The 11,975-nt window shown below is 38.6% G+C and overlaps 2 protein-coding genes across 2 annotated transcripts in view; one reads left to right on the forward strand and one right to left on the reverse strand.

The window, feature by feature from the left end:
* The window catches only part of LOC9322212, a 17,308-nt gene extending 7,501 nt beyond the window's left edge, over positions 1-9,807 (forward strand). Inside the window, 4 exon segments of the mRNA XM_021032170.1 lie at positions 7,086-7,145; positions 7,746-7,794; positions 7,857-8,125; positions 9,784-9,807. Of these exon segments, the coding sequence (XP_020887829.1) occupies positions 7,086-7,145; positions 7,746-7,794; positions 7,857-8,125; positions 9,784-9,807 (402 nt within the window).
* A 1,087-nt stretch (positions 9,808-10,894) lies between these two features.
* LOC9320176 (uncharacterized protein At4g04775) lies at positions 10,895-11,392 on the reverse strand. Its single transcript, XM_002886100.2, has one exon. It carries the CDS (start codon positions 11,390-11,392, stop codon positions 10,895-10,897), a length of 498 nt encoding a protein of 165 aa, XP_002886146.1.
* Between the last annotated feature and the right edge of the window lie 583 nt (positions 11,393-11,975).

Genomic DNA, 11,975 nt, shown 5'->3' on the forward strand with positions numbered 1-11,975 from the left:
ATCAACATAATCTTCTTCTTTCTCAAAGAGTTTGATACTTCAATTGGTATCAGAGCGCACGATCACGAGTTGAAAACAGAGTACGATCACAAGAAGGTGATCCGTGAGACAACATGGGAGATTTGATCCCAGTAGCTAACAATAAAGAAGGCGGTGGTTCCTCAGCCATTCAATGTCCGATACTAAACCCTACAAACTACACGTTCTGGACCATACATATGACGATGGCACTCAATGTTCACAAAGTATGGGATTCTATTGAACCCGGATCAGAGGACATCGACAAAAACAACATGGCAAGTGCTCTTCTTCTTCAATCCATTCCTGAAGCCCTAACGTTACAAGTAGGAAAACTAAACACTGCTAAGAAAATATGGGATGCGATTCAAGCCAGACATCTAGGAGCTGATAGGGTTAAGGATGCAAGATTACAAACCCTAATGGGAGAATTTGAGAGAATAAAGATGAAATAAACTGACAAGATCGATGACTTTGCAGGAAAGTTATCTGAATTATCTACAAAAGCAGCAGCACTTGGACATAATTTCAAAGAACCAAAGCTTGTCAAAAAGTTTCTAAATAGTTTACCTAGGAAGAAATACATACATATCATCGCTGCACTTGAACAAGTTCTTGATCTTAATGCAACAAGTTTTAAGGACATTGTTGGAAGGCTAAAAGCATATGAGGAGAGAATCTGTGACGATGAAGACAATCAAGATGATCAAGGTAAACTTTTGTATGTTAACTCTGACTCTCAAGCAAGTTTGTCTGCAAACAGAGGAAGAGGACAGGGAGGACGGTTCTATGGAAGAGGAAGAGGACGAGGACGCTATGGTAACTCACAGAGTAATGGAGGATTTAGAGATACAAGTAAGATCAATTGTTATAGATGTGATAAACTAGGCCATTATGCTTCAGATTGTCCCGATAGATTGTTAAAATTACAAGAAACACAAGAAGTTAAGACTGAGGATACACAACAAGCAGATGCATTGATGATGCATGAAGTAGTGTTTCTCAATGAAAAGAATGTAATGCCTAGCAACTTTGAGACAAGTCTGGATGTTGAAAACATGTGGTATTTGGACAATGGGGCAAGCAACCACATGACAGGACACTTGCAGTATTTTTCAAGTCTTGATCAAACTATCACAGGAAAGGTAAGATTTGGTGATGACTCTCGGATTGACATAAAAGGAAAGGGCTTAATCACATTCATAGCCAAGAATGGAGAAAGAAGATCCTTACCTGATGTCTACTACATTCCTAACTTGAAAAGTAACATTGTAAGTCTTGGACAGACTACTGAGGCTGGATGTGATATCAGAATGAAAGAAGATTATCTGACTCTGTATGATAAAGAGGGTAAGCTTCTAGTGAAAGCAATAAGATCTCAAAACCGGCTTTACAAAGTAATCTTGGTAGTTGAAAGTTCAAAATGTCTGCAACTTATGGTGTCTAATAAATCAAAAATTTGGCACGCGAGATTAGGACATATTGGAGTAGACAACATGAAGAGTATGATGCAAAAGGAACTAGTTACTGGTTTTCCACAGTTTGAGATTGAAAAGGAAGTTTGTGGATCATGCTTATTGGGAAAGCAAGTTAGAAAAACTTTCCCTCAAGCAACAATGTTTAGAGCATCAAGCATACTTGAACTCATTCATGGGGATCTCTGTGGTCCCATTACACCCGCTACAGCAGCACAAAACAAGTATGTTTTTGTTCTAATCGACGACTATTCATGCTATATGTGGTCAATCCTTCTGAAAGAAAAAAATGAGGCATTTCAGAAATTCAAAATCTTTAAAAGCTGCATTGAGAAGGAATCTGGTGCTACCATTAAGACATTCAGAACAGACAGGAGAGGAGAGTTTGTTTCTCAAGAATTTACTATGTTTTGTGACTTAGCCGGTATTAAGAGACACTTAACAGCACTATATTCACCACAACAAAATGGTGTAGTGGAACGACGAAACAGAACACTAATGGGCATGACACGAAGTATCTTGAAACACATGAGTGTACCGAATTACCTATAGGGGGAAGCAGTAAGAAACGCCACATATCTCATCAATAGAGTGTCAACAAGAACTTTATTGAACCAAACTCCATATGAAGCTTTCTGGAAGAAAAAGCCAAACATTGAACATTTGCTGTATTGGGTATGCTAAAGCAGAAGCTACACACTTGAGAAAGCTTGATGATCGTTCAAGAATGTTAGTTCACCTAGGAACTGAACTAGGATCAAAGGCTTATAGATTGTTGGATCTTACAAAGAGAAAAATTGTGGTGAACAGAGATGTGGTCTTTGATGAAAGTAAAGGATGGAAATGGAATAATCAGGATCATGAGAATGATAGTAGTCCAGGGATGTTTAGTCTTAGTTTAGGAGAATTCGGAAATAATGGGATAAGAGAAGAAACTATCTACACTGAACCAGAGAACAACGACAGTGAGAATGGTAGCAGAGCATATCAAGAGGAGAATGGTAATGACAGAGATGAGGAGTCTAGTGAAGACCAAACTGAAGTTTCTACTAATGACATAAGATCAGAAGAACCACAACCTAGGCTAAGAAGATCTGAGAGAGAGACTGCTAGACCAAGTTACCTAAAGGACTACATTCTTTTGGCTGAATGCGAGTATGAACGTCTTCTTCTTGCAATAAATGAGGAACCATGAGACTATAATGAAGCAAAAGAAGTAAAAGAATGGAAGGAAGCTTGTAATGAGGAGATTTCTTCAATAACAAAGAACAGAACTTGGGATCTAGTAGATCTTCCTATTGGAGCAAAGCCGATTGGGCTTAAATGGGTGTTCAAAGTTAAGAGGAATTCTGATGGGAGCATTAACAAACATAAAGCTAGATTAGTAGCAAAAGGATATGTGCAGAGACATGGTATTGACTATGATGAGGTTTTTGTTCCAGTAGCTCGTATAGAAACAGTGCGTCTCATTATTGCTCTTGCTGCATCAAATGGTTGGGAGGTGCATCACCTTGATATCAAAACCGCTTTCCTTCATGGGGAATTGAAAGAAGAAGTATATGTCTGTCAGCCTGAAGGTTATGTTACAGAGGGAGCAGAGAATAAGGTGTACAAGTTGCACAAAGCTCTTTATGGGCTTAAACAAGCTCCAAGAGCATGAAACAATAAACTTAATCAGATTCTTACTGAATTAAAATTTGTGAAATGTTCTAAAGAGCCCTCACTGTATCAGAAAAAGGAAAAGGAAGAGCTTCTTGTTGTGGCAGTATATGTGGATGACTTACTTGTTACTGGCTCTAGTCTGCATATGATTCTTGAGTTCAAGAAAGGAATGGCTGAGAAATTCGAGATGAGTGATCTAGGTAAACTCACCTATTACTTAGGAATTGAAGTAATTCAAGGTAAGGATGGTATCAAGTTATGTCAAGAAAGGTATGCAAGCAAAATTCTTGAAGAAACTGGTTTCTCTGAATATAATGTGGTCCATGTACCAATGTGTGCAAATTTGAAAGTAAGTAAAGCTCAGAATGAGAAGAATATAGATGAGAAAGAGTATAGAAGGAACATTGGTTGTCTTAGGTATCTACTTCACACAAGACCAGATCTTTCTTATTGTGTTGGAGTTTTAAGTAGATACATGCATGAACCAAAGGAGTCTCATGGAGCAGCTTTGAAGTAAATACTCAGATACTTGCAAGGTACACGATCTTATGGACTCTGTTTTGGCCGTGGGAGCAATTCAGAATTGGTAGGCTTTAGTGACAATAGTCACAATGTTGATGAAGATGATGGTAGGAGCACTAGAGGTCATATCTTTTACTTCAATGATTGTCCGATTACTTGGTGTTCACAAAAGCAAGAAACAGTGGCTCTTTCATCGTGCGAAGCAGAGTTCATGGCTGCTACTGAAGCTGCAAAACAAGCAGTTTGGCTGCAGGAACTTCTACAGGAGGTCACCGAAGGGCTGAGTAAAAGGGTACTGATTCTCATTGATAATAAATCTGCTATAGCACTTACTAAGAATCCCGTTTTTCACGGTCGAAGCAAACATATTCACAAGAAGTATCATTTCATCCGTGAATGTGTGCAAAATGAGTTGGTTGAAGTAGAACACATTCCCGGAGAAGAACAAAAGGCGGATATACTTACAAAAGCACTTGGGAGGATCAAGTTTAAAGAGTTGCGAGATCTTGTAGGTGTTCATGATGTGACAAAATTTGAATTCAAGCTTAAGAGGGAGATTGTTGATAAGCTTGAAGAGATGGCTTGAGTAATAAGTCATTATTTGGATAAGAGGAAACGTGACTTAAGGGTTTTAAAGTTGTTATATTTCTGTTAGGAGTTATCTAATAGAATTCCTAAAGTGTTTAGGATTAGGTCATATGTTTTGTCTATATAAGAGAGATGCCAAAGTGTGGTATTTCTTATGAGAGATTAGAGAGATTGAGATGGTGTAAACTTGGTTTTGAGTTAGTTTCCAAGGGAATAAAAGAAGAAATATTTACTCAGATGTTAACCAAAATTTCGAATATTACTAGAATATCATACATTTTTAAAAAATTACTCATATGTTTAGCGTCTTTGTGTAATTACAATTAACACCCTTGATTAGTTTTTTTTTATAAAGATTTTTTTAATCCATTTTTAATTAAGAAATGATTAACGAAAATTATGTTAATCCACGTCATTAAAAGAAAAACAAATTAAAGCCACGTCATTAACGTCATTAAGAGAACCCTTTCGATTTTCCTCTCTGTCACTGTTCATCTCCGAAAAAAAAAAAACTGTAAAAAACTTTTTCTTTCTCCGACGGAAACGCGATTCCGACTAAGACTAAGAAACCCTAATTCCGGTCGAAACTCTTAACTCTCTCGTTCTCCCCGTCGCATTTCGTCTCTACTCAAGTCGGGACCTTTTACTTCGTCGCCTCACCTCAAGTCGGGACCATTTCGTCTCAACCTAACTTGTTTAAGGTATGTATCGAATCTTTATTATGGATTTTCCGACATTTTTCCCGCATCTAAGTTCAATAGCGAATGATTTCCGTGATTGAAACCATTTTCCGAAAACTATCGCGAAGAAATTGAGGGTTTTTATCGACGCTTATTACAGCTGATTGTCGCCAACGTTGATTTTCATATGGTGGCTAATTTGTTATATCTATTCGATTCCATGGCTGAGTTATTGTTTGCTTTAGACTGATTTATGATTTATTAATGCATCTATGGCTGAGTTTGTTTTATGGTGTGGCTGAGTTTGTTTTATGGTGTGGCTGAGTTTGTTTTACGTTGTGGCTGAGTTACTGTATGCTTACGACTGAGTTATGGTTTATCTGCTCAACTGTGGCTGAGTTTGTTTTATGTTGTGACTGAGTTACTGTATGCTTACGGCTGATATATGGTTTATCAGATGGCTTAGGTTATTTTTGAAGAACAACCAAGGGATTACCCTCCAAGACTTTACGCAGAAGGGGAGTCTATTCTGGAGAATAAATTGTTAAATCACAATATCAAGATGGGAGATGTCCCTGTGATTATAGAATCAATAGGACAAGATGTGTGGAATGAACTGAAGGGGTCACCTATTGGAATAATTGCTAAGCTAGCTGAAAACCAATTCGTGTGGTCTGGTAAGACTGTACATTTTCTACTGTGTAGACAGTTAAGAATACACAAGAAGGAGATTTGGTTTCTAGTTGGTGGTCAACCTATCAGGTTTGGCTTGAACGAATTTGGTCATATCACGGGGTTAAACACAAGTTCAATCCCTACAGAAAAGTTTGAACCTAAAGCTGACTACAAAGCGTTCTTCAGTGAATTGAATGTGCATGGTGGTGAAGGTCCAAAGTTAGATGAACTGAGGGCAGGATTACTAGTGTGCACTACTTGGACTCCAGAAAAGCGTAAGTGGTTGGGGTTGTTGACTCTTCAAGCCATTGGACTGTATGGCTTGCATCATAACTCTAGAATACCATTTGAGAGTGCGAAAAGAGTTTTTGATGAGGAATCCATGAACACTTATCCATGGGGTCGGTCAGCATTTGAAGCCCTGGTTAATTCTATAAAGATGTTGAGGCCTGTTGGAAAGACGTACACCGTCAGTGGTATGGTTTACGTGTTACAGGCTTTGGCGCATGATTCAGTCAAATGCTTTGGAGAGCGATATGGGAGAGTAGTCAACAAGGATGAGATACCGTTGCTTCGTTGGGGTGGAAACCGTACACGTAAAACAATGGAATTGACCATTGCTGAAGATATCAAAGCGCATGGTGAGGTAAGGTTTTGGCTGTGTTATGAAAGTTACTGACTGAGTTATGATAGTTACTGACTGAGTTATGTTTTAGTAATGGCTGAGTTATATTTTGTGATGGCTGAGTTATCGTTTTTGATGACTGAGTTATGATAGTTACTGACTGAGTTATATTTTAGTAATGGCTGAGTTAAATTTTGTGATGGCTGAGTTATCGTTTTTGATGACTGAGTTATGATTTATGGATGGCTGAGTTATATTAGTGATGGTTAGTGATGGCTGAGTTATAATTATTGATGATTCAGTTTAAACTTACTAATGGGTTTCATAATCTCTAATGTTATAGCTGCGTGTGAGTAAATTGGTTATGAAGGATGATGTCAGAGAGCTATTTCATACGTGGCCAGATGAAGAAGAGGACCCAGCACTTGATAATTTGATCCGAGACATACATGAGGATAAGTTTGTTAAAGGTTATTGGGATGTGAAGAAGACTGAGAAGAAGAAGAAAAATGTAAATTCTAATGTAGCGGGTGACTCTGAATCTCCCGCAAAGAGGCAGAAAGTCCACAATGTCAAGGATGTGATCAACAGTGAGGGTGTTGAATCTAGTGAAGGAGATGCAGAAAAGAAGAAGAAGAAGAAGAAGAAGAAGAAAGAAACGTGATTTGGTGTAAGTGATTTGGTGGAAAAACGTGAGGGTGGTGAATCTTATGAAGGAGATGTACAAAAGAAGAAGAAGAAGAAGAAAGAAGAAAATGTAAATGATATGGTATGTAGTGAGTTTATATTTGATGTAATGTTTGGGTAGCTTGTTTATGCGTTTTTGAGTATGTGTTGCAGGTTGGTAGTGCGGAGGACGATGTTCTGGAAGATGTGTCTGTTAAAACAGTCGTGGATTTGGTGAAGCAATTAAACTCAAGGTTTGACACCGTTGATACAAGCATCAAAGAAGTGTCTTCAAATATGGAGAAGGTGATTGGAGATAGAGTAGAAGCGAGGATGGATGAAAAGTTTGAATATATGGAGAAGGAGTTGAAACAGATGAAAGAGCGTCTGAATGCAATTGAGCAGGGAGTAGGGAAATCTGGTGAAAACGTTGAGGTAAACTCAGCCTTCAAACAAATAGAACCTCCCGAAAAGCCGACGCAAGTCGACCTTTTGCTGAATCAAAAAGAAAAAGCAACACCAAAAGGTCCAGCGAAACCTCTACAAAACCAGTCTGTTACTAGTCCTCTGGTAAGCTAACAGTGCCAGACATATGTATAAATACATTGCGGCTGAGTTATTATTATCTTAATAACCTTGTAGCTGAGTTTTCATTATCTTGATCACATAATGGCTGAGTTATCATTATATTAATCACCTTACGGCTGAGTTATCATTATATTACGGCTGGTTATCATTATCTTGATCATATTATGGCTGAGTTATTATTATATTAATCACCTAACGGCGGAGTTATCTTTATCTTATGGTTGAGTTATCGGTACGTTTATGCAGGCGAAGGATATTGTCGATGTTGAGAAGGATATTGGTATTGCTGGTGTCAGTAAGAATCTGGAAAAGGAATTTGCTAATGTCATTGATGGCAAATCTGTATTGATTTCATAGATACGTTACCTAATAATATTAGGAAATTACGCTCCAGGAAAATTGACACAGCGAAAATCGCAGCGGGAAAGAAGAATACCGGTAAGGATAAGCCCGTCAAAGATAAGGCCCCCAAAGATCAGGCAGCAGTCGGACGTAGAAGAGGTAGGAAGCCTTCTTCTACAACGGTTAAAAAGGTGGTACGAAAACTAGCTACTGCTCCGGTGGAGGGAGGAGCTGCTCTTGATGAGAATAAAGAGGCTGCTGATTTCCCCGACAAAGATGAGGAAGTATTGGAAAAGGCTGGCATTAAAGGTGACAATGAGGTATATGATGTCATAGACCAGTTGATAGCTGGTAACGCACGCACGTTATCTGAGTCTGAAGATGATGAAGAGGAACATATAAGGATTGAAAGAATCAACACTCTAAGGAAGGAGAGTGTCAAGCTGTCTCCGGATGAGAGTGCATTGAATCCACTCTCTAATATCTCTGAACGGATATTTCCTCATATCGGAGACAACGGACTGACGTGCATGAGGAAGAATTGTGTGCCTTCAGCTGGAATATATGATCCTCTGTCACCAGTTGATCCGGCCAAATTGCAGAAACTGAAGGAAATGATGGCCCCATTCAAGTATGACCCTCTATACCTTTTAACCTTGTTAATTACGGCTTGTTTACACTATTTATGTATATTAACTTGCGTTTATCTGTTAGGCATCTCCCATTGGGCAGGGCAACAGACACTGTTGATTTCTACAGTATGCTCATCACCGAAAGAAAGGACTGGCCAGATCCAAAATATGGATGGCTTTTCGATGACGTAAGTATAACATTATGGCTGAGTTATTGTAAGTGTTTTGGCCGAGTTATTGGTTTGTTTTGGCTGAGTTATTGGTGTGTTTTGGCTGAGTTATTGTAAGAGTTGGTGTTGTGGCTGAGTTATTGGTGTGTTTTGGCTGAGTTATTGTAAGAGTTGGTGTTGTGGCTGAGTTATTGGTGTGTTTTGGCTGAGATTTTCTAGATAATGGCTGAGTTATTAGTGTGTTTTTTCAACATTATGGCTGAGTTATTGGTATGTTTTTCTACATTATGTCTGAGTTATTGTTATGTTTTGTCTGAGTTGTTATTCTTTTCTTTTTTTTTTTGTGCAGCATATTGCTGCGTATTTGAGGGTTCTTAGAAAGAGGTTCATCACGCGAGTTCCCTTCCCATTCCACACCAAACGCATTGCGTTTATAGACTCGTGGTTCATGAGCTATTGGTGTAAAGAGTATGACCAGTTCAAGATAAAACCCGAGAGGTTTAAATTCAAAGGCACCTCTTACGAGAGGCTGGTACACGGTTTGGAGCCAAAAGATCAGCAGACAAATATGAAATGGATAGAAGATGTGGATCACTTGTATATAGTTCACCAAATCGGAGGCAATCACTGGGTGGCGCTGGACGTGGACCTGATTAGGGGGCACATTGATTGCTATGATAGCATCGTGGGGCATCATACCAAGGAAAGTGAATTATTTGTGCTGGAGGCTTGTAGGCCGTTTACGATGATGATTCCTCAGATGATGAATGAAATAATTCCTCCTGAAATCTATTCACCTAGGTCTGAGCAGTTTTCATTCAGAAGGAGGAATAAATCGAGGGTCCCTCAGAACGTCCAAGTTGGAGACTGTGGCGTGTACGCGTTGAAATTTATCGAATGTCTAGCGATTGGTGTAAGTTTCGTTGGCATCTGTGATGAAAATATTCAGACTATACGGGTTAAGATGGCAACAGAGATCTATGAAGGGGGACCTGACCTGCTCGCTGCGTTTGATGTCCAATGATACATTATGATGATATGTAAAATATTAGTATTTCGAACATGTGATTGTCTTTTGTACTAACTATTTATGCTTTTAAGTTCTCGTGATGATTATGTATGGGGTTGATAATGCTTTAGGTTTGTGTGATGCGTCTGGATTGATGTTTATTAATTCGTTGTTTGGGTGAGATAATCTAACAACACGGCTGAGTTATGGTTTATTAGGAGTTTATTATTGTCGAGTTATACAAATGTTGTATAACTCCCCACCTCGGATAACTCCCCACCTCGAATAACTACCCACTCAAGTTATCATTATACCTAGATAACCTTATACCTATTTTCCCTATATATATCTCTTCTAAATATAACTCTTGTCAAACAATTCTCTCTCGTCTTTTCTCTTCTTGATTATTAGCAACTAATCTATATAATCTCTCTTGTCTTTCCTCTTGTCGATCATGGATGCATCAGGGTCTAGCAGCAAGAGGACGCGTGTTGAAGACGGTTCCCGCAGCAGGAGGCATGCAGTGGAGATGCAAGAGCAGAAAGAACGTTTCAAAGGCATCATCTCTCTCATCAAACACAACATGAAAGAGACGGAGGAAGCGCACGCTGCGTGAGGAGGATCCGAAACTGGATCTCCTTAGGAAGATGATGAGTTTGAAGGACGGATTTAACGTGGAGGAGGAGTTCCAGATCGTGAAGGAGCAGGCAAGGAAGGCTTACGAGGAGAAGGTGGCATTCAACGTGATGGGGATCAACTGGGACAAACTGGGGTTTAAGCCGACCGAGTTGTCGGGGTCGGAATCAGACTAAGAATGGAGATATCCATTCTATTTGTTTTTTTTTTTTTTTTGAATCTATGTTATTGATATGTTAATGAATCTATGTTACTGAATTTATGTCAAGTTATTCTAGCGATATGGCTGACTTAACACAGATGAATTCGTGGTTTAGCCGAGTTATTCCAGCGACACGGCGGACTTATGAGTAATTTTTGATGTCACGGCTGAGTTTTTATACATTTAACGGCTGAGTTATTTACTTTTAGCTGAGTTATTCCAGCGAAACGGCGGACTTATGAGTAATTTTTGATGTCACGGCTGAGTTTTTATACATTTAACGGCTGAGTAAATTACTTTTGTACGGCTGAGTTATTTACGTTTACTCGGCTGAGTTATTATTGGTCATTTGGCAAAATTCAAACAACACTAACAAAAAGCATTACTAACAAGCCAAATAAAATTCAAACATCACTAACAATACAAAAGACAATGGCTGATACGACACATACAAGCAATCCTGTCAATCCCCTGATGACGATGCGTTGACGATAAACTATTGTTTCCATTTCGTCAATCCTTTTCTGTAATCCAAGCTTAATCGAAATCTTCTCATCTTTTGTATTAATTGATGATATCTCCAAGTTTTGCCTCTCCAAATCACCACGAAGCTCCAAAATTGTCTCATTAAGTTCTTCAATCTCCTCAGTCTTCTCTTTAATTACAGATTGAGCTTCTGCCAAAGCCCTTTTCGGCCACCCTATGACCTCCTCGTCGAGCCACCTAAAGAATTTGTAGTGAGCATTACCACCTTCCTTGTACAACTGACACCGAAAGAACCTTTGATTTGGATTTTTATCCGTTTTGGATTTGAAGACCTTTGCCGGCAATCCACATTCACACAGTTTCCGAATTCCAGAATTACTCCCAAAGCTACTCGTCGATCCAGAGCTTACTTCCATCTTCTCTCGTTATTCGGAGACAGACGAAGAACCCTAATTGTTTATTTTGGGATAAATGTCTAATTGATGACTCTAGGTGTTCGGAAACTCACTAAATCAATATAGTCATGTATACTAATAAAACTACGTCGTTCGAGACATACCAGTATTGGCTGAGTTACAGCTGTCTTACGAACATCCCATTAATTTATACATATTAATTTTTGAGATTACATAAAGTGGTTTTTCAGGAGACGCCATTAATAATTACTGACATATTCACCCGCAGACGGCAAGTCGTCGAATCAGTCATAAATGACAACATTTTTGAGAAAGTATTCAAAATAATTCAAATTTTTGAGTTTGGTATATCGGTTTATTGGATGAGTTTTAATATGTGCAAACATGAGCTTATTTCATGATCATTATTTGGAAAGTGAATATAAAAAGTTAATTACATCTCATTAATCTGAGTAAATTACATGACTGTATCATAATAATCATGAAACACAGATTAATTCGTGGTTTGGCCGAGTTATGACAGTGTCATGGCTGACTTAACGTAGATATAATTCGTGATTTTCACTATAATCATAACTGAGTT

Source organism: Arabidopsis lyrata (genome assembly GCF_000004255.2).
Source record: "Arabidopsis lyrata subsp. lyrata unplaced genomic scaffold ARALYscaffold_3, whole genome shotgun sequence".
Classification (NCBI taxonomy): domain Eukaryota; kingdom Viridiplantae; phylum Streptophyta; class Magnoliopsida; order Brassicales; family Brassicaceae; genus Arabidopsis; species Arabidopsis lyrata.